The sequence below is a fragment of the Lethenteron reissneri genome, chromosome 5 (assembly GCF_015708825.2).
Source record: "Lethenteron reissneri isolate LAM-NWPU_2019-01 chromosome 5, ASM1570882v1, whole genome shotgun sequence".
NCBI classification, from domain to species: Eukaryota; Metazoa; Chordata; class Hyperoartia; order Petromyzontiformes; family Petromyzontidae; genus Lethenteron; species Lethenteron reissneri.
Window position 1 is genome coordinate 4,686,737 of NC_083783.1, and position 23,608 is coordinate 4,710,344.

At 51.5% G+C, this 23,608-nt stretch overlaps 2 protein-coding genes across 2 annotated transcripts in view; both read left to right on the forward strand.

The window, feature by feature from the left end:
* Positions 1-16,782, forward strand: part of LOC133351415 (androglobin-like) — a 120,537-nt gene extending 103,755 nt beyond the window's left edge. The window contains exons 15-16 of the mRNA XM_061566615.1: positions 14,307-14,349; positions 16,638-16,782. Coding sequence (XP_061422599.1) covers positions 14,307-14,349; positions 16,638-16,702 — 108 coding nt within the window. The 3' untranslated portion in view covers positions 16,703-16,782. The remainder of the gene's footprint in view (positions 1-14,306; positions 14,350-16,637) is intronic.
* A 658-nt stretch (positions 16,783-17,440) lies between these two features.
* Positions 17,441-23,608, forward strand: part of LOC133351332 (androglobin-like) — a 60,806-nt gene continuing 54,638 nt past the window's right edge. The window contains exon 1 of the mRNA XM_061566441.1: positions 17,441-17,496. Coding sequence (XP_061422425.1) covers positions 17,491-17,496 — 6 coding nt within the window. The 5' untranslated portion in view covers positions 17,441-17,490. The remainder of the gene's footprint in view (positions 17,497-23,608) is intronic.

Genomic DNA, 23,608 nt, shown 5'->3' on the forward strand with positions numbered 1-23,608 from the left:
TATCATCATCATCTATGGTCAGTCCATTGCTGGATGAAGGTCTCACCACGCCACCACTATCATCATCATCAGCTATTGTCAATCCACTGCTGGATGAAGGCCTTATTACGCCACCACTATCATCATCCATGGTCAGTCCATTGCTGGATGAAGGCCTTATTACCCCACCACTATCATCATCATCTATGGTCAGTCCATTGCTGGATGAAGGTCTCACCACGCCACCACTATTATCATCAGCAGCTATTGTCAACCCACTGCTGGATGAAGGCCTTACTACGCCACCACTATCATCATCATCCATGGTCAGTCCATTGCTGGATGAAGGCCTCCCCGAGCAGCAGACACTGGGATCACAGCCACAGCTGTTCATCATAGCCCAGGTGCTGCCACACGTTGCCAGGTTTTTTGTTTAAGGGTATTTCACCACAGTCTGCCAACTCTGCCACTGTAAGTGACAGGCTGCGATTTGTCAAAGTCTCCTTGCCGTCAGATCCCGCGATGGTAACGATCCACCCTGCACTTTGGCCGATTCCGTCGCTCCATCTCCCATGGTGGTGGGCGGCCCCTCGCGTTGGCTGCCACTCCGCTCATCTCAGCGCTCTGTTGGGTTGGTTTTTTTCGGTGGGGTGGGTGAGAAAATAAACCTCCAACAACATTTTCAGTGCAATGTTTGGTTTGATGATTGGCACGCACGGGCGAGAGAGAGAGGGGGAGAATAACAACCGGTAGCTTCGATTGGTGGAGTTGGCAAGGATCCGGTCAGTTGTATTTTTAAAGCACTTTGTGAGATTTGAGTCAAAGAATATATAACTTTTTTTTTTTAAATGTGGACTTTCTAAAATTAATTTCACAGTGAAAAAAATAACTTGACACGTTCATCAATAACACTGCCCTGAAAATGACGATAAGAATTTTGTTTTATAAAACGCCGCATTTCCCGGGCAACAGCCCTTCTTCATAGCAAGGCCATTGGAGAGAGGTGACAGACAGCTCGTGAGGGGGACGCGTGCGAGTTCAACCTCTGGCTGGGGGAGGTTAAACTCGGGCTCACCATCCCTCCGGGGCTAATGCAATAGGTACCACTTTGTGGAGAAGTCAACAGCGGTTGCGCAACAGAGAGACGCTGCCGCCAGCCACGTGAATGTGGAATTTCCCAACACTGGATCGGGGACTGCAAAGCAGGAGATGTGCGCCAATACGTCACTGTTTTATTTGATTGGGAAATCACCTGGACTTTCGGCCACCGCCAAAGCGGTGTGGTGGTGCAGTTATTTCTTTACTTTAAAGAACCGAATGCTCTTGGGGGCTCTGCTGACCCACGGAGAGAGCCTGCGATTTTACCAACTGCAAGCCACGGTGTAAACCATCATCGCGCGAACTCGGGGTCTTCCTCGCAGCAGCAGTGGCGGCTTTTTGGCTGGGCCATCGAACAAAGACGGCGGACGCCGCACCGCGCGGCGCTCTCAGATGCGCTGGTTCTTGCGGCCGTCTGGAACGCTCTCCCCTTCCGATATTAGGAAGTCACTGGGAGCTATGCACTTTTAAATCATCGTCGAGATTGACAAACTCATTTCTTTTTGTGTTTAGTCTGTTGTCCTTTCCTCCCGCGCTTCCGATTAGCACGGTTGGCTACGTACGGTGCGACGGAAGTTCAACTTACATACGTACATGCAAAACGACGGTAGCCCTGCTGCCAGTCATTCACTCTGCCTCGCTGCTGTGATTACCATATCTGTGTGAGCTGCTGCATAATAGCCGTGCGGCCCTCATTCAGTCGTCGCCAATAATGAATCTAAATGAGGTAATAATCATTTCAGGTTGTAGCGCGTTCCCGCGCAGTATTCGCTCGCTCTCGAAGAGAGAGAGAGAGAGAGGACGACTCAACGGTGCGAGGAGGAACCACGGCCACAGGCTGAGCTGGCCCCAAATTCACTCCACAAGCTCTGCGGTTCTCCATATATGAAGATGGTGTTGAACATTTCTCGAGTGTGTGTCAGAGGTCGCAATCGGGTACCTGATACCCGTACCCTACCCGATACCCGGCTACACGTACCTGGCCGGGTACGGGTACCCGTTTGCGACTCTGGTGCGGCCGGGTACGGGTAGACCGTGAGTCACTGGTGAGTAACCGTTTGTCACTCATTTCCCAACGTCTTGTCTCTTCTCACAATTCAAGTTCCTAGAATCAACCCACCCGCGCCTGCAACATGGCTTCATCCCAGAGGTCGCAATCGGGTACCCGTACCCTACCCGATACCCGGCCGGGTACGGGTAGCCGGGTATCGAGTAGGGTACAGGTAGCCGTTTGCGACCCTGGTGCGGCCGGGTACGGGTAAGGAATCAAAAGCCGTTTGTGACCTCTGATGTGTGTGTGTGTATATTTGGAGAGCGGTAGTGTAGCAGTTCCCGTGCTGTGAACCCGGCGACCTGAGTTCAATTCCCACTCAAGGCCAACACCAGTGGCGGTTATCTGAACTGGTCCTGGGCCCCCTCCCCTAGGTCGACTCAGCCTCAAATGCGTACGCTGTGCAATGGCGGAGTCCACATTTGCCGTGCCGCCTTCTCCTGGCGAGCCAGGGGCTACGGCTCCTCCTGGACGCCCACGGGAAGAAGGGAGTTTCCGCAGCATCAGCATGCGATCCACTAACCCCTCGCTGCTGCCGCTGCCTCTGCTGCCTCTACACACAGTGCTGCTGGATCACATGCAGCCTTCACGTGCAGCGTAGCCGCCGCCGCCGCCCGGCGACGAGATGAGAGAGCCGTTTCAGATGATTTTATTTCCGGGAAGGAGACACGGGTGGCTGCGGCTCAGTACCGGGACGTTATTGTCCCCCATTGAATTTACGTACGACGCTTGAAGGTTCACGGCTGCGTGGGAGCCAATCGGAGCCAAAAGGTCTTGCCACGCGAAGGGAGGACAAAATGAGCAATACGATGTGAAGACTACGGAACGGAAAGTAATTCGAATAATTAATCACGTTTACGTCACGGCTCCACGTGTGAAAGAGTCACCCCGGCAAGGCACCTTACAATAATGGCATGCGTCACCGTGCCACGCAGGAATGTGATATGGGCGCCGTTTAACCGTTTACCTCCGATCCCCTTCTGATAAAGCCACACAATGTGCCTCTACATCGGACAGCGTCACACCACACTCGAGTATGAAATCAATCGGCGTTCAGCCATTCAGCGCACATCCGCTTCTCGTAAGCCTCTTATCCACACCAGGTAGTGTCGGCTGCTCGCTCGACCTGCTCTGGAGGTGTGAGGTCAACGGCGCATATCAAACCCCAGCATTATTCCGTTTCTCAGAGCTCAGTTGTGTCGAAGGGCTGCAGCACCACATGTATAAGGGGCGCCACGGTGGCTGGGAGATGTTAACTACCTCGCCTGGTATACAGGAGGTCGTGGCTTCCATTTTGATCCTGACGCATATATATTTGGAGGTTGCATGTTCTCCCCGTGGTCACGTGGATTTTTCTCCGTGTCCTCCGGGTTTTTCTTTCCACATTTAGAATCAACACACGTTTAGAGTATTTTACTGCTGGAAATTTCCACGCGAAGATAAGCCAGCTTCGTTGAGCTATCATTTGTGGCCAGGTCGCGTCTGAAGAAAGAGCTACATAGCTCAGTGGGCCTTGCCTGGTAAAATAAGAAATATCTTCTTGGTTCTTTCAGACTCTGTCGCCTCGACGGACCTGGTTTTCACCTGAGGACGGCTGCTTGCGTTGTGGCCGAAACGTCGTGAGAATTGTGTTTTATTTTTATTATTTTATTACTTCCCTTCTACGTGACTTTACCGAAAGAACCAAGAAGATGAATCCCTGCAGTCACGAAAGCTTTAAATCGAAAAATAAGAAATAGTTTAGTTAGTTTAAGTTAGTTTTAGTTAGTTGATATGCTGGGGGATTTTAGTGCTGTCATCGGCGACCAGGCTGAGATCATCACCCCACTGCACTTGAGAGTCCGGTTGAATCACGGTGGTTGGTTGCGCAACTGAAACCCGGATTGGAGCCCAGCATCTCAGCGGTAAGGTGGCAGAAGAGTTTGTCTGGAAGATGGATGGTTATCAGTCCATCATCGTCATCATCAACATCATCATCATAAGTCATGGTCTATCTGCTGGTGGAGGAAGTCCCCTCCACGCCGTCACCATTTCTTATGAAACCACGATGCCACCAATTCCATCTCCTTATCAGTGGTTAATGTCAGAAGATCCTTGGGTTTGATCTTCCACAAAGCTCGTGGTCCAACCTAAATCGCATCCACTGAACAAACCACGGTAGTAGGTGCGGATACCGGATGCACAAATGTGAAAATGTAAAACTCTCCAGGAGTTTGCGACTATGGTCATCAAGAACAGAACGTATGATGACGCAATGCCCCGATCCACAAATATGAAGAAGATCGGAAGAAGAATGTACTTCTGAGTGTCGCGATCAATCAATCTCTCCGAGCCAGGAATGCTGGATAGGTCTCGCTCTCCGCATCAGCAAGCGCGATGATCCGTGAGCAGCACTAGATCTGACGCCGATGCTCAATCGCAGGACCAGCTGAGCCGGAACGTCCACTTGAACAAGAGCTACGTGCCCCGAATAGGGTGATGGTGTTGGATGAGGAGCTCCTCCGTGTTGGGGACACTCGGTGTGGGCTGTTCACGGTGACAATTTGTGTCTCCTGGCTCCTGTCAGACCACCTGATGATGATCCCAAGGACGATGGCCTGCCGATGGACAGCGCCTATCAAAAGCCTCCTGGTGTCGGACAGGAGCAGTGTCCAGGCAACTTCTAGACCGAAATTCAGATTCAAACCGCTTGGGTTCATTAGCGTTGCTGGCTCAGCATCTTTGGCTTCTAAGCCATCCGGCCGCCTAGTTTTTATCTTGATAGGCACCAGTTCATCATCATCATCAGCAGCAGTCAGTCATGATCTGTCACGCTGGATGAAGGACCTCCATACACCATCGCCATCCTTGGGGTACCACGATATCGGCAGCGCCGGCTCGCCACCGTTGACCTCTGAGCCACCGGCCCACCTGGCTCTCGTGTTGATTGATGTCTGTACACTCACGTACATACACACACACGTGGCTCGGGCTACGGTCCAGCTGCTGCTGGGAGGCCGCCGGCCACGGGTCATTGAGGTCGCGGGCAGTCTTCATGGCCTTGTTAGAAGCCGAATGGTCAGCCGGTTTTGGTGCTCGACGGCACTTCCGACACAGGCTTCTTGATCGGCAACTCGAGCGTTACTTGTGCCATCGTCCCCAATTATAATACCACTACGAGAATGAATAGTAAACAAACGTGCAGCTTTGCTGCGATCGGTCAACAGGTGTTTGTGTGCGGTAGTGTAGCGGTTAGCGCGCTGCGCTATGAACCTGGCGACCCGGGTTCGATTCCCGCTCACGGCCAACACCAGTGACGATTATCTGAACCGGTCCCGGGCCTCCCCTAGGTCGACTCAGCCTCAAATGAGTACCTGGTGTGGTGTGTAAACATCACCACTGGGGAGACAAAGGTGGTCGGGCGTGGTGCTGACCACCCACTCCCTCGTGTACCGTTCCGGCCTTCATAGGTGCTCGCTAACAGCACTTGCCCCTACAGTCTGTTAAGACTATACGGGGGATCTTTGTCTTGCAGCTCGTCATGGGGAGCGGCGGCGTAGCAGTTAGCCCGCTGCACTAAAAACCCGGCGGCCCCGAGTTCAATTCCCGCTCGGGGCCAACACCAGTGACCATTATCTGAACCGATCCTGGGGCCTCCACTAGGTCGACTCAGCCTCAAAATGAGTACCTGGAGCGGTGTGTAAAACATCGCCACACGGGAGGCAAAGGCGGCCGGACGTGGTGCTTGCCACCCACCCACCCCCTCGTGTGCCGTTCTGGCCTGCATAGGCGCTACTCGGGGTCTTTGACGTCTCCACTGTGAAGTGTACGTCCGCGTGCTGATGGCCGATACACCACGGACGGCGTGACGGTGAGAGGCACCACTGGATTTGCTGTCACAGAGGACCCCGGTTCGATTCCATCTCTTGACGCGGAAGTTGAAGCGATGGAGGGATTAGGAAGGGGGGGAATTTCTCAAGTCCCCGCACCCCCCCCCACCGTTGTCCACCCTTCTTGAGTATAAATGTGATACACCCACAGTGTGAGTCGATCGGCAGGCCGCGTGTGGTGGGGTAAAGCGTGGGCACTACCACCTCTTACGAGACGTCTGCCCAAGCGCGCCCTGGTAATCCACCTGCCGCCAGCAGTGGTACGGGACACTGCGGGGCTGACACCGGCAGTGTTGACCCAGGGCGCACGCCGGGCTCGAAGCGTGACGCTCCGCCATGGGTGGCGATGGTGATGGCGATGACGATGTTGATATTAATGGCGATGGTGATGTTGATGGCGATGGTGATGTTGATGGCGATGATGATGTTGATATTAATGGCGATGGTGATGGTGATGTTGATGGCGATGTTGATGGCGATGGTGATGGTGATGTTGATGGCGATGATGATGTTGATATTAATGGCGATGGTGATGGTGATGTTGATGGCGATGTTGATGGCGATGGTGATGGTGATGTTGATGGCGATGATGATGGTGACGATGATGGTGATGTTGATGGCGATGGTGATGGCGATGGTGATGGCGATGTTGATGTGGATGGCGATGGTGATGTTGATGGCGATGGTGATGGTGATGTTGATGCTGATGGCGATGGTGATGCTGATGGTGACGATGATGGTGATGTTGACGGCCATGGTAATGGTGGTGTTGATGGTGACGGTGATGGTGACGGCCATGGCAGCGCGGCCGCCGCTAAGGGTTAACGGGCATCTCGTCTCGATCGTGCACTCGACCTTTCGGCCGACCCTCCGTCCATTAAGCGATTCTCTCACAAGTCTCTCGAGCAAGACGCTCGTTTATTTTTTAATTTCAAGCAGCGGCCCCCTTTCATGTTTAATGCATCTCACGCGCCGCCCCGCTTAAAGCCGCCAAGGAAAACGGAGTGGGTAATGATGGCGGCGCGTTGAAATAAAATAAAAGAATGAGAGGCGCCGATGGACTCTCGGCAGCTTAATTAGATTTGCGATGTTTGGTGGAGCCTTAAGAATTGATGGAGCGGGTTAGGTGCCCGCTCCGAATGGAACGGGGAGATGGGATTTGTTTCCGCGTGGCACCTCCCCGACGCAAGGAGAGAGCGAGAGAGACACGCGGCGAGAGAGAGCGAGAGAGGGAGACGAGGCGAGAGAGAGCGAGAGAGAGCGAAAGGGTGAACATTCGAATTTCGCATGGCCACCGTTGTGAAACCTGGCAAGTGGAGCGGTGGGCCGGGTGGCGCAGAGGTAGGAGGTCGCCGAGATTCTGCGTTTAAACGTCGCCGCAAGAGCCGCGATGTGATCGACATTATTTAGCGGTGAGCCACGTCGGGTCAGAGAGGTTCAGTAGACGCTGAGCCGGTGCCGCTGAGAGCCTGGGTTCGAGTCCGGGTTCGCAGCCGCTCTCCGTGGTTGAACGGGGTTCGCGACCGTCGCCAGCCGATGACCTCGGTCCTGCCGCCAGTGATTGCACGCGGACAAACACAACGACAAAACGACGAATACTAAATGAGTTTATGCAATTTAATTTGGCAGAATTGCAGCTCACTCGACCTCACACCCGCACTTCCGATTAGAAGTTCAACATCGTTAGTGGTATGCAACTCATTCTTGGTTCTTTCGGTAAAGTCACGTAGAAGGGAAATAATAAAATAAAAAATATATATTCAACTCGTATCCATGATCAGATTAACAATGATAATATTATGCATACGTACATACATCCGCTTCTAGAACCAAGGCCTTCTGTTGAAGCCCCCGGTTAACCTTTAACAGTGGCGGATGGAAGAAGGGGGGCGATGGGGGTGATGGGGGCTAGCGCCTCCCCCCTCGCTACCCCACACCCCACCTCCACCTGCCGAGACCATGGACATTGGTATTTTATTCATTTTTACCAGAGAAGATATGTTGAACGTATTTATTATTGACGTAAAGGGCCCTGTTTAACAAGCTCGGAACTTGGGGTAACTTGAGGATCACTGTCACCCCTCTGGGAAGGTTCCAGATCCGTCTCTGGCCTTCACTCACACACCTCCCGTCTCTTTTATGTTTCTGCTGAATATTTGTTTCCGTCTGTCGTTCGCCCGAGCATGGATATATTTTATCTCGGTCCTGTTTCATTCTATATTTATTTCCTCCACGGCTGTGGTGTGCAGTCCTCTGAATGTTGGTCGATACGCCCTCGAAACAGCGTGTTTGGACTCCCCAGTCCTACGTAGTAATGCCGATTGATGGTGTTGGTCTAAAAAGCCAATAGGCCGATCGGCTAAACACTATTACTATTGATATATGGAGAGATAAATCAAAGGTTTTTTCCCCCTCTATTTGCCTTTACCCATAATGCTCTACGGCGACGCTTTGTGAGTTCATACACAACATTGCTTTTTGCGTTGAACGGGCCTCATAGTTGTATACGGAGTGGCCTTGCCACTAACGTCCGGAACACCGACAGCATTTGATTAACAAACTATTATTATTTTATGTTTTCAGAAACGACCTGGCCACGAATGATCATCTTCTTGGTTCTTTCGGTAAAGTCACGTAGAAGGGAAATAATAAAATGATAAAAATAAAACCTAATAAAATACAATTCTCACGACGTTTCGGCCACAACGCAAGCAGCCGTCCTCAGGTGAAGAACAGGTCTGTCGGAAAGACAGCGTCTGAATGATAGCTCAACAAAGTGCCTTAAAATGTCGAAACCGGTCTACAGTTTTTTTGTTTTTCTGCACAAACAAGTGCTGCTGCTTGACGGCGTTGATCCGGGAGAGCCACCGAGGTTGGTGGACTCACTCGGATTTCTGTCCGCATCTGGGAGAGAGCGAGAGACGGAGGACAACGTTCAACCCACATCTTGCCCGTTACCCACAGTGGATTGCTGCAGGGTTAAGCGCTTGAGGTGCGGAGAGAAGCCAGGAGACATACGCAGAGACGCAGCCAAAACATTTGCCCAGCTGTCCACGGAAGAACAACAGCATCAGTCACAACGCCCCGCCGGGCACTGAGCGGTGGCAATGTCGACACGGCGCTTGTGCCAGGACTGGGTGCGGTTTTTTTTTCTTTCGGGCCGAGTGGGAACCGGCGCAGGTGCCGTTGTTTTGAGTGAATTGACCCGCGTCAATGACTGCGGTGACACGCACATCCAGGACGGACTTGGCTCCCCTTCTCCCATCCTCCCCCCCCACCGTGTCGCTCCGCAGACTGGTGAGGCGAGTGCTGTTAGCGAGCGCCTGTTTAGGCCGACATGGCTGACACGGAGGACCGGTTCCAACATAACTGGCTACTAATATCAGCTGTTACGTGGAATGGGTCTGAGCTTGCTACTGGGTTTGTAGCTCAGTACGCTAATCACTCCGTCACTGCTCCACCAAAGATGCATATTGACATACAAAAAAGACAGAGATCCCCCGTATAGCCCCAACAGACTGTTGGGGCAAGTGCTGTTAGCGAGCACCTATGAAGGCCAGAACTGCACACGAGGGGGTGGATGGCCAGCACTACACCTGGCCGCCTTTGTCTCCCCAGTGGAAATATTTTTACACATCGCACCAAGCACTCAATTGAGGCTGAGTCTACCTAGGGGTGGAGACCCAGGATAGGTTCGGATAATCGTCACTGGTGTTGGCCTTGAGCGGGAATCGAACTCGGGTCGCCGTGTTCGTAGCACAGCATGCTAACCGCTACACTATCACTCCCCACTGACATACATGCACACACACGCGCGCGCGCACACATGGACATACACACGGATGCACACACACACACACACTGCACACACGGTGACAAGCAGCCCATGAGCCAAGGGGTTTCGTCGGTACCACCTGGGGTGGCAAATGCTACCACTTTCCACCATGAGGAGTGTCCACCATGGGCCATGTTTGCCTTGGGCAGTGTCCAACATGAACAGAAGTCTGTGCGTATGTACTGCCTGTTATACACACACACACACACACTTCTTAGTTGTCTAATTCCCCAGATGTTTCATATCAAATTCGCTTTTCCCCCAATACGAACATTTCTACCTAACCTTTTACGGTCCCCTTCTTTGGGCACGTGAAGAGCGAAGCTACCGCGCAGTGCTTGCTACCGCAGGTACTCGTGGTCGAGAGATAAAATGGCTCAATAAAATCATTGGTAGCTTTTGCCATCCTGGCAGGTACCGGATAAGCCATTTTTTGGCCCCGTGGGCCCCAAGGAACCGAAGCGAAGTAATGGTGGCGGCGTCGGCTGAGCGCCCCTTCCTCTCGCTCACAATTACGAGCGCCGCTCGCCTCTGCCGATGTCCGCGGGGACAGTTTCACGGCACGCCGCCACCGCCGCCGCCGCAGCGACTTCCCACGTGGAGCGAGATGCGCGTTGTTGGCTGCCTCTCAGCCGAAGGATGAAAGTGGTGCCGTTGAGCGTCGGGGAAAGGGATTTTTCCTTTAGCGGAGCAAACGACGGCGGGGGGGGGGGGGAGATTCGAACGCCGCGGGACCGTGAGGGACGGAGAACGAGAGAGGGAACGAAGCTTCGCGGGATCACCCAGCGCCGGATTCAACGTCAAGGCGATCAACTTGCGCGAACGAGAACGACGGCGTGAGTTGGCGCGGTGAGACGACGCTCGGGGAAGGCCGCCGTCCGCCAACCCCGAGGGGTTCCTAGCCAACACGCTCATCGAAGGCCCCACCGCTGCTCCCCACGCGCTTTTGTTCCGCCCGGAAAACCGTGGCGGCTCCCTTCAACCGCCTCGGAACGGCGGTTGACGTCGCTGCTGCTCGCACCTCTCTCTTCTACGCGTGGTGGGGGGGGGGTGGGCAGGGGCCCCCCCTCTCACCCCCACGGTGCAGGGACCACGGCCACCAGAACCATACCGTGCACCACATCGCGATCATCGATGGCATCAGTCGATTGGGCCCGCAGTCCCCCAGCGGACTGGGCAGCGTTATGAAAAATAATGGGTTTTTACCCTTTCTGGATACCCTTGCATGTTTTGCCACAAGTACATGTAGTTAGCGCAGACTTTGATTCCTTGCAAAATGTATCTATTTGGACGTCTTAACACATGTTTTATTGCCAGAAAGAGTAAAAAACCTGTTCTTATTTTTCATACTTTGAAACTTGCAAAACGGTGCCAAGGAGAGCGCTAGTGGCACTAATGCAGAAGCTGTTTTCGCACGGCTCCCAACGCTCGTGCCTGGACGTGTAGTTTACACATACTCGCCTTGCACCATGAGAAGAAACGTCTGATTATAGCCCCTGCCTGAGCCATGGGTGGAATATTCCACATTACTATGGCGGGGGGACGAGTCTTTCCATAGGACAGCCACGGTGGTGAGATGTTAACTACCTCGCTTGGTATACAGGAGGTTGTCGGTTCAATCCTAACCGTGACGCCTGCTGTGCATTTGGAGTTTGCGCGTCTCTCTCTCCCCGTGGTCGTGTAGATTTTCTCCGGGTTTTTTTCGTTCCGCATTTAAAATCGACAACACGCGTTCAGAGTATTTGGCTGCTTTAAATTTCCACGCGATAAGCCACTTCACTGAGCTTTCATTTGTGATAGCCAGGTCGCTTCTGAAAATAAATCTATATAGCTCAGTGGGCCTTACATGGTCAACTTCCCTACAAAGTGTTTATTTAAAAAATGTGAGCCCAGAGGGATGATGGGCCGAGTAGACCACCAACCAGGATTTGACCTCGCGACCTTTCCAATTGTGAGCCGCTCACTCTGCCGCTGAGCGGAGTAGATCGACCGTGGATGGTGGTGATGGCGACTGTCTGGTCTCCCCCCACACGAAGCCAAACTTTCACGAACGGAATTGGCCACATTTTAGGTGCATGCTTTTCGCGGCGACCAATGTGATTCAGGACAGCCACTGTTGACTTCCCCACACAATTCTGGCAAACGCCTGATGATGCCGGTTGCAATCGCCAGCAAGACGTCGTACTCAGTTGTAAAATGTTTTGAATCAGAATCAGAATGTGTATTTAAACTGGAGGAATCCGATGGGCTACAAAGCTCGTTCACGGATGTCCCGTAGAGGCAGGTCAGAAAAATGACAACAACAAACAATACAAAAACACGATCGGAGTGGTAAGTATGGAAACGGTAAGCAAATGACAAAACTAACAAACAAAAATAATTTTACCAGGTACAGCCCACTGAACTATTATTATTTTGTTTTCAGAAACGACCTGACCACGAATGATAGCCTTCTTGGTTCTTTCGGTAAAGTCACGTAGAAGGGAAATAATAAAATAATAAAAATAAAACATAATAAAATACAATTCTCACGACGTTTCGGCCACAACGCAAGCAGCCGTCCTCAGGTGAAGAACAGGTCTGTCGGAAAGACAGCGTCTGAATACTAGTTCAACAAAGTGCCTTAAAATGTCGACAGTTGAGCAGTGTGCTGAAGTGGTAACAAATTGGCACGTTCTGTTCACGTGACAAACCTTACTAATTGGCTGTGTCAGGTGGAGGTGGGCACACGACACAGTTTCATTAACGCGATCTAACAACGGAGAAAAAAAACCCACAACCGTTATCATGGAATTGGCCAAACATCTCAGCGTAGCAGAGCCCTCCTACAACACGTGGTTTTGAGACTCACTGAGACTTTGCTGAGCAACAAAAAAAAAACCTCAACGCACCCGTCAATAACACCGTGTGTGTGGCCTTTAAAAGGGAACAAAAATATACAAGCGACGTACAGGCGACGGCATCTTGTTCACGGCGTGATAAAATAAGAATAGGTTTACCCTTTCTGGCAAGAAAACAGGAGGGTTTAAGATGTTCAAACACCAAATAGAAATCTTTCGCACGGTATAAAATCTGCATTAACCACACGTACTTGTGGTGAACATGCAAAGAAAACATGAATTCTAGATTTGAAGCTTTCGTGACTGCATGGATTCATACTCTTTGGTTTTTTCGGTAAAGTCACGTAGGTAAAAATTAATCAAATAAATGAAACAACCAATTTAAATCGCAGTGACTTTAGCTGTAACGGTTCCACCTGAAGACGGAAGCTCGTGTTGCCTCCGAAACGTCGTGATTTAATTTAGTTAGTTTTCATTTATTTTATTTTTACCTACGTGACTTTACCTGAAAAAAACCAAATTAAAACATGCTCTAATTTCTGCATTGTCTTTGAAACCGATTGGCCTACAACCAGAGACAGCAGCCTTCTTTAGGGCCTATCCTCATCACCATCGTCAGACGAGAGAACGTCAAAATGCGAACAGCACAAAGACAATGCACCATCGGAGCATTTATAGCTCGGGGTGAGCAGCTACAAAATGGGACCTTTTGTCCAGTATCATCGCTCTGGGTAATGGTAGCGGTGGGTAACAATGGCGCCAGTAACGATGGCGCTGTTGTCTGCGAAGTCATCTCCCGTCCATTTAACCCTCTCCCGTTTCGAGACGTCTGCAATCCGCAGGGGGTTTGCGGTGTCACGATCTCCGCTGAATCTCGGAACGCGCAGGCGGCTTGAGCGTTTTATTTTATTTTGAGAGGCGTAGTAGCGCCGTCGTTTTTAAAGACATTGTTCTATAATAGAGGTTTTGTTTGGGTTAGATCGCGTAAATATATAAATGTGTCATTAAACCCGCATCCACAGCCAACTAGTAAGGGTTGTCATGTAAACAGAACATGTATATATTATATTCTTGGTTCTTTCGGTAAAGTCACGTAGAAGGGAAATAATAAAATAATATAAATATAAAACAATAAAAATTTTCACGACGTTTCGACTGCAACACAAACTGCAGTCGAAACGTCGTGATCATTTTTATTGTTTAATATTTATATTATTTTATTATTTCCCTTCTACGCGACTTTACCGAAAGAACCAAGAATATGAATCCCTGCAGTCACGAAAGCTTTAAATCAAAAATGTATATATTTATGTGATCTAACCCAAAAAAAATAAAACCTCTTGTGGATGATATTGGTCGCGAAAGCCTACCGTGTTAAAAAGACATTGTTACTAGCCGCACAGAACTCTACGATAGCCGGCGCCAAACTGCGCCGCACAAACTCTCGCATGGCCCTGTGGGAGCATCGCTACGTCTTCCGACCGATAAAGTTATCGGAATGGGAAAGGGTTAATCCCAAAGCAACAAAAAAAAGCACCCTCTCGTGATGTGAAAAGCCTGCTCGTGTTGTTCGCTGTGCGTTGGCGCCCACGCTCCTTGAGCCGTTATGTCCTCCTCTGCTCTCTCTTTAACAGGAACCTCAGTTTCCCGAGCGTGAGCCCAGCCCCGTGGTAGCAGGTGAGAGCCCCCGTTGTCCGTAATGAGGCGTCTGCCTCGCATTGATCCATCCACACAGCCCAGCGATGAGCTTGTTTCTGAGATGTATAATAATAAGATGTACCGTTGTGTTTGTACGCTTCTATGGATTAGAACAAAGACCGCGATCTTTTAAATCTATCCCTACGATTTTATCCCCGTTCTGCTATCGGCATCGGGGGATGAAGAATCCAATCGGAACTAGAGTTTGCGTCTTCTCGCGCTCCCCGTGGTCACGTTTTTTTTTTCTCCGGGTCATCCGTTTTTTCCCCCCCACATTTATAACCGACGCGCGTTTACAGTTTTTGGCTGCTCTACATTTCCACACGACGATAAGCCACTTCGTTGAGCTTTCATTTGTGGCGAGGCCCATTCTGAAAACGAGCTGTATATCTAATTGCGCATTACCCGCTGAATTAAAAACATGTTTAAGCGTTTTTTAGCACCTTTTAAATTCACTATGAGACCTCCTTTACCAGTGGCAAAATATAGTAATAAGTTTTTACCCTTTCAACTGGTACAAAAACTGACACCTTTATACAAGGCATCATGTTTGCAATAACCACAACACAAGCAGCCAAAATGCAAACAAAAAGAAACAACTCTGATGATGATAATGATGATAATGATAATGATCATCAGAGTTGTTTCTTTTTGTTTGCATTTTGACTGCTTGTGTTGTGGTTATTGCAAACATGATGCCTTGTATAAAGGTGTCAGTTTTTGTACCAGTTGAAAGGGTAAAAACCTATTACTACCTTTTAAATTCTCAAATCCTCGTATACGGTACAGCTATCACACCTGTAAAATCCACAGGCTTCAGCCAACCCGCTCACTTCGCAGCGCGTTAAGGGGGTTGAACCCATCATCCAGCAGCGGATCGATGCGCGCCCGCGAACGTGCGGACGCGAAATTCTCGACCGCGTGTGGAGCGGTGTCGCCCTCTCCGTCGAGGCGCTTTAATCACGGTGACCCCCCGTGACCCTTCCTAATCAGGGCGGTTGCTATTCGGCGCGGTGTGATTTTGCAGAGGCGAAAGAGCCGCGTGGCTAACCTCGCAGCGAAGACTCCTCCTCGCTCCGTGGATTACAGCCAGGCACCAGAACCCCCCCCCCCTTCCCTCCCCCATCCACCCTCCCTAACCCAAGGCAACCCTGGGAGGGGAGACTTTGAACTCGAGACTAAAAATATAACTTGAGGTGTAACCGCACGCTGGCTCGGAGACTTCAGGGGCACTAATACGATGTCGGCGCACGGTGAGGCAGCGAATTGGGTTAGAATCCAGGTTACGGCTGCACGACCTTGATTAAACTGAAAAAAAAGTTGGTTCTTACACGAGACAAAGATCCCCCGTATAGCCTTCACATACTTTTGGGGCAAGTGCTGTTTGCGGGCACCTACGAGGGCAGGCACGGCACTCGTGATTCTGTGCCGCCTGTGTAATAATCTCGACGGCACGGGTACCCATTCGATTACGAATGGACACTGCCCATCCAGCGGTGTAAATGGGTTACACCGCAGTGAGTTGAGCGGCATATTGCGGTGGTGGGGAAAAATTTGGTCGGTGGGGTGGGTGGGACGGTGGGTCTGTAGGGGATCTTGAAGGTGGCGAGGTTGACCAGAGCTGGACCTTGTTGCAGAGCTTCACGGTTCGACTCCGGCGGCAGCCCTGGTTAATACCGGGGGCGTTCGAAACGTGAAAATACCTCAGGGCCGTCCGCTTCGCTCGCAGGGGACGTTAAAGATCCGGTGACGTTGTTCGAAACAAGCAGGCCCATTGTGTGCCGGCGTCATGGTCCCAACTTTTTGGCAAATTTGAAAAATTAATACTCTTTGGTTCTTTCGGTAAAGTCACGTAGGTATAAAATAAATAAATCGCGACGTTTCGGTTGCAACACAAGCGTCCGTCATCAACACGCTTGTGTTGTGCCGTGATTCATTATTATTTTATACCCACGTGACTTTACCGAAAGAACCAAAGAGTATGGATTCCTGCAGTCACGAAAAGCTTCAAATCGAGATTGACAATTGAATCCATAAAAATTACTCGGTTAGGATTATACATAGCAATCATCGCCCCATACATAGCGATAAAAAATAAAAACTTAACTTGGCAGGACCCTCCTGAAAACAAATCGTGAGACTCAGCGTTGCTTTCCTGGGTAAACAAGCGTGATAAATAAAACTATTATACACAGCTGGGTATTCACTGTCCTCACCCCACCATCGCCCTCCTCACCACCCCCACGACCCCACCACCTTCGCCGCAGGTCCCGTTGAGAGCCCAGTGCCGCAGGACACCATGAACGGGAGGGGGGAAGCCCGGCCCTGCTGATGAGACCCAAGCAACCAGAGACCCGAGGGACAAGAGCGACGCGTGGATTCACTTCGAGGACTTCTGCACGGCCTTTCAGTGAGCGGCTTCCATCGGCACCCCCATCATCAATCATCGTAATCATCGCCACCACTACCGCTATTATCTTTGTATCATTACCACAAGCATCATTATCATTGTCGTCACAGCTACCGTCATCATTATCATTATTACCACTACTGCGATCATCATAACCACCACCACTATCATCACCATCACCACGATTGCCAGCATTACCACCATTACCAACACCACTGCCAACTCTATCAACACTACAACCTACCGCCATCACCATCATTGCCACTGTCTCACCACCACCATCGCCACCACCACCACTACCAACCTTACAACCACCGCTACCACCACTACCATCGTCACCACTGCCACCACCGTCACCACTGCCACAATCATTGTCAGCATGTTACACCTCCCAATTCATCCTCCTCATTATCATAATCACCTTACTATTCATCCTATTCATCATCCTAACGATGATAATCAACCATCCCATCTCTCGTTTAAGAATACAATAACAACCTCCCTTTGAGTGCAGAGAAAGCGAGCGATCTAAAAAGAATAAAACCTGACAAATGAAAGCTTGAATATGAAAGGAAAACAGAAATCAATGAGCGAGCGAGCGAGCGGCACTGCTGCACATTTAATTGCCGTGTTTCCCTTTTGTGTCGCAAGGTCCCGTACGCGTCTACCACAAGCCCCACACCTACGCGTTTAACCACGACACAGGCGACATGAAGGTGGGTAGGGGGCGGATTGGGGGGGGACTGGGGTTAGGGGGGACTGGGGTTAGGGGGGAGGGGCAGCCGGGGGGGGGACTGGGGTTAGGGGGGAGGGGCAGCCGGGGGGGGGGGACTGGGGTTAGGGGGGAGGGGCAGCCGGGGGGGGGGGGACTGGGGTTAGGGGGGAGGGGCAGCCGGGGGGGGGGGGACTGGGGTTAGGGGGGAGGGGCAGCCGGGGGGGGGGTGACTGGGGTTAGGGGGGAGGGGCAGCCGGGGGGGGGGGGACAGCCACGTGTCACACCGCCACTTTGTAGACCCGCCACTCCGCACGCATTTTTGATTTCGTCCGAAGAGTGCGTGCGTGTGCATGCGCGCGTGGGGGGGGGGATGTCTGCGCGTGTGCGTGCGAGTTCGATACCCGCTTACGGCCAACACCAGTTGACGATTGTCTGAGCTGGTTATGTGTCTACCCTAGGTCGACTCGGCCTCAAATGAGTAGTTGTTGGACTGTTTGTTGTTGTAACGTTCTGTGAAAAAGAGCTTTATAGCTCATCGGATTCCTCCAGTAGATATATTCTGATTCTGATGAAAACATAAATTAATACATCGCTACTGGGGAGACAAAGGTGGCCGGGCGTGGTGTTGCTAACCCACCCCCCCCCCTCGTGTGCCGTGTTGGCCTTCATAGGTTCTGCTCGCTAACAGGACTTTCCCAAACAGTATGTTTAGGCTGTACGGGGGATCTTTGTCTTTGTGGACACTGCTGTGTATGTACAGCCCTGCCGTGAGAGATTTTAGTGGGATGTTTTGGGTCTCGTGAAACTTGCCTCGTGTAGTGACAGTGACATCACAATGAGGTCAGTGTGAGATCACGATATCACAGTGAGTCTTGTGAAATGACAATCGGATGACTGCGAGATAACCATGGAGATCGCAGTGACACAGCTATGACATCGGCGTGACATCACTATGGTATCGTGAAACTTGTTAAATCACTGTGAGCTCACGGGGAAGTCAAAATTAGATCAGTTGGAAGATCGCCATGACGTCGCTGTGCGAACACAATGAGATTGCAACCAGATAAACGAAACTTTTGTTTGCATTTCACCACAAATGATAACTCAACGAAGTGGATTTTTTTTCGATTTAAAGCTTTCATTCAGACGCTGTCTTTCCGACAGCCCTGTTCTTCACCTGAGGACGGCTGCTTGCGTTGTGGCCGAAACGTTGTGAGAATTGTATTTTATAATGTTTTATTTTTTATTGTTTTATTATTTCCCTTCTACGTGACTTTACCGAAAGAACCAAGAAGATCAACGAAGTGGTTCATAATTTGTAAATGTTTAACAGCCAAATACTCCAAAACGCATCATGTTGAGTCTAAATTTGGCAGGAAAAATTGGAGGACCCGTGACCACGGGGAGAGAGACACGCAATCTCTAAATATTCATGCGTCTGGGTCGGAATCGAACCCACTACCTCCTGTATACCACGAGAGGTAGCTAACATCTCGCCATTGTCGAGCCCACGGTGAGTCTCGCGAGACTGCATATCCACGACGATGGGGACAGGTGCATGCGTGGCGCCTTGCCCGCCCGCTCGCCCGCCCGCTCGTCCACCCGCTCGCTCGCTCGCCCGCCCACTTGCCCGCCCGCTCGTCCGCCCGCTCGTCCACCAGATGTTCAATCAACCCGGGCATTGCCTTTGTGCTGTTCGCATTTCGACTTTGTTCTTCTGGTCTCACTCTAGAGGAGGCTGTCTCTGGTGTAGGCCAATCAATTTCAAAGACAATGCTTGTATTGTATTATCAGAGCGTGTTTGTTTGCATGTTTAACTACGAGAATGTGTGGTTAATGCAGAATTGATGCCACACAAAAGGTATCCATTTGCTGTTTGAACATCTGAACACCTCATGTGTTATTGCCAGAAAGGGTTAAACCTATTGTTATTATGTTATCATTATCCACGACATTGTTAGAGATTGTTGTTAATGGACAACCCACAGCACGATTTGATCCAGCTCGGAAAATCTTTAGACAAAAATCGTGGAATTTTTGAGTCCTCGTTTTAATTTGATGATTGATTGATGATTGATTTTACCGGGTAAGGCCCACTGAGCGACATGGCTCTCTTTCAGAAGCGACCTGGCCACAAATGACAGCTCAACGAAGTGGCTTATCACGTGGACATTCACAGCAGCAGACAAATACTCTAAACGCGTGTCGTCGATTCTAAATATGGAGAGAAAAATCGCAGGACCCTGAGAAAAGTCCACGCGACCACGGGGAGAGAGACACGCAAAGTCTACTAACACAGCAGGTGTCAGGCTCGGGATTGAACCCACGTCCTCCTATTCATATTCTTAGGTTTTTTCGGTAAAGTCACGTAGGTAAAAAAATTAATTTTAATTTTAAAAATAAAAAAAAATTATTTTAATTTAAAAAATTAATTTTAATTTTTTACCTACGTGACTTTACCGAAAAAAACCTAAGAATATGAATCCTTGCAGTCACGAAAGCTTCAAATCTAGAACCACGTCCTCCTGTTCACCAGGCCAGGTAGTTAACATCCCCTAGCCACCGTGGCACCCACAGTAGGGACACCCCTGGCCTCGGCAGGGGTTGTCGCAGGAGCGGAGGGATGCGGTTGCGGCAGATTTCTGCGGTGCGGCGGCTGCGGGATTTGGCGGAGAGCAGAAGGCGTTGGTTGAGCCGTCGTCATTCATGCAAATTGCATCTCGCAGTCGCTGAGAAGGCACCGCAGACGAAGCTGGAAGGCTGCCAGGCGGTGAGCCGGCGTTACCAACGATAGCTCTGCAGTCCCTTACATTCTGAGACGTTTTCAGCCAATTAGTGAGTGTTGTTTATGCGGGAGGAAATCGGAGCACCCGGAGACAACCCCGCCGTGCGTGCGAGGGGGCAACGCTCGATCCCACAAAGAAGGGACGGTTCATGATACCGGCCCACACTTTGCTGCTGCACTGCATTCTATCGGCGAGCCAGGGGGTACAGCACGTCCTCGACGCCCTCCGGTACAAGGAGGGAGTCTCGCAACATTTTGCCATCTGTGCGGTGATCCACCAAACCTCGCTGCTGCTGCTGCTGCTGCTACTGCTGCTGCTGCTACTGCTGCTGCTGCTACTGCTACCGCTGCTGCCGCTGCTACTGCTGCCGCTGCTACTGCTACTGCTGCTACTGCTGCTGCTGCTACTGCTGCTACTGCTGCTGCTGCTGCTGCTACTGCTGCTGCTGCCGCTGCTACTGCTGCTACCGCTGCTGCCGCTGCTACTGCTGCTGCTGCTACTGCTGCTGCTGCTACTGCTGCTACTGCTGCTGCTACTGCTGCTGCTGATGCTGCTGCTGACTGCTGCTGCTGCTGCAGCTGTTGTTACTGCTGCTGCTACTGCTGCTGCTGCTACTGCTGCTGCTGCTACTGCTGGTGCTACTGCTGCTGGTGCTACTGCTGCTGCTGCTACTGCTGCTACTGCTGCTGCTACTGCTGCTGCTGCTACTGCTGCTGCTACTGCTGCTGCTGCTACTGCTGCTGCTACTACTGCTACTGCTGCTGCTACTGCTGCTACTGCTGCTGCTGATGCTGCTGCTGATGCTGCAGCTGCTGCTACTGCTGCTGCTGCTACTGCTGCTGCTGCCACAGTGCTGGATCACGGGCAGCCACGTGCAGCATGGCCGCCGCGACGACTTGATCTTGAATTTCGATTTAAAGCTTTCGTGACTGCAGGGATTCATCTTCTTGGTTGTTTCGGTAAAGTCACGAAGAAGGGAAATAATAAAATAATAAAAATTCTACATAATAAAATACAATTCTCACGACGTTTCGGCCACAACGCAAGCAGCCGTCCTCAGGTGAAGATGCTGTCTTTCCGACAGACCTGTTCTTCACCTGAGGATGGCTGCTTGCGTTGTGGCCGAAACGTCGTGAGAATTGTATTTTTATTATGGTTTATTATTTTATTATTTCCCTTCTACGTGACTTTGCCGAAAGAACCAAGAAGACTTGATCTTGATTAACCGCGGCGGCCACGGGGATGGAACCGGGAACCACCGCGGCAGGCAGCGAGCGTCCCTGCCGCTCAAGCGCGTCACCACGCGCCTTGCCGGCCGCGGTGCCGCAGGGAGAGAGTTCCCCCTTCCATTGTCATCCCGCTGTCTCCATCCGCGATTTCTCCCCGCCACCCCCTCCCCCTCCCGCCCCCCCCACCCCCCCAAGGCCTTCTGTGTCGCCGGTCTCGGCTGCGTGCAACGTTCTTTTGTTCTTCTTGAATTTTTTCTTCTTTCATTTTTCGCGGCGAGCGCATCGCGTTCCGCTGTTTAGGTTTCAAAGAGGAATTGAGCGCAGGGTGTCTCTTGGGGGCGGGGGGTTGGGTGTTGGCGGGGGTGGGTGGGTGGGTGGGTGGGGGGGAGCTTTTGAAAAATCCGCTGCAAGAATTTGGCCGCGAGTGGCTCTTTGAAAATTAGATAATTGCCGCGAGAATCTGTGCCCGACGCGGCGACGTCGAAGGTGGAAGAAAATTGTTCGGGTCGATGGGCGGCGAACTCGAGGGACGGGCGGCGAGTCCTCGCTTCCAACGCCGAGCCGGCCGGCGGTGCGTGCGACGACGCGCCGGGGTGTCGAAACCGATCCAGGGTTTTTGCTCACGCCGAATCAATGCCGCTGAAACTATTCACTCCCAGAAGGCTGCTGGGTGCGGGGGGTGGGGGGATTGCGTGAAGAAATACTGTTGTTATTTTATTGTTTTATGTGCAGACGGATGTGTGATGCGGACGTCTTTGTCCGCCCGTCCGTTGCGTTATTTTTATTCTTTCCGCGATGACGCGAATGATTATTTAGCGTTACGTTACGTACAATTTAGCGTTGGTCTAGGACCCATGTCGAACACCGAGGCTCCTCCTCGCCTTCGACAAAGGGCAGCTCACCAGCGTTGATTCGCGCCAGCCTGACTCCGTGGCTTGAAACCGGTCGAGAGTTGTTGCCTGCGCTGAATCAGTGCGGCTGAAATGATTAATTCTCAGAAATGCCGTGGGTGCCCCGATCGATCGCGTAAAACAAGAAAAAAGCTTTACAGATATATATATACTTTTAAAAGTAACGTGACATTTATTATTCCGCTCATCCGAAAAACAAGGGTTGCAATCACGATTGCATCAAATGTAACACGTGTCAGGGCAGAGTATGGCGAGCCTTGCGCTGCAATCGGTTGCATTTCAAACACGGACTACCCGGGCAATCGTTTGTCATGCGCTGGGAATTCCATGGCAAGCGTGGGCAGGGGGGGTTAAGAGGTGGGGGGCGGGTTGCAAAGCGGCCTGTTGCAGGAGATGGGGTTCGCATCTGGCAGGCCGTCCTGATCAACACCGCCGGGTGTATTCACCGCAGAGGTCGCAAACGGGTTTTGATTCCTTACCCGTACCCGGCCGCACCAGGGTCGCAAACGGGTACCCATACCCGGCCGTACCCGTACCCTACCCGTACCCGGCCGGGTACGGGTAGGGTACGGGTATCGGGTACCCGCATGCGACCTCTGGGATGAAGCCATGTTGCAGGCGCGGGTGGGTTGATTCTAGGAACTTGAATTGTGAGAAGAGACAAGACGTTGGGAAATGAGTGACAAACGGTTACTCACCAGTGACTCACGGCCTACCCGTACCCGGCCGCACCAGGGTCGCAAACGGGTACCCGTACCCGGCCGGCTACGGGTAGCCGGGTATCGGGTAGGGTACGGGTATCGGGTACCCGGTTGCGACCTCTGATTCACCGTGAAAATGCTAGGCGCCGTCAGCCTGTGGGCGTCAGAGACGCCGTGCGGAACAGAGTTTGGCCCTCGCGTGCCAGCGTCCCGTGACCCAATAAATGCTCGTTTAGGATTACACACAGCGGGCATTCATCGCGCCCCCCCCACCCCCCACCGGCAGACTTAAGCCCGCTCGCAGGCCAAGTGCGGAGTCGCCTTGTGCCACACAGGGATAAGCTGCCACTGGGGATGCCCTTTGGGAACGTGTCGATTTGCAGTGCGATGCAAGTCGCGCATCGCATGTCAAGCGACCCAATGCTCCCCCGGGCTTAAACGGTGGCTGTAATCAGACGCGGCTTTTAATTAACGAAACAACTGTAC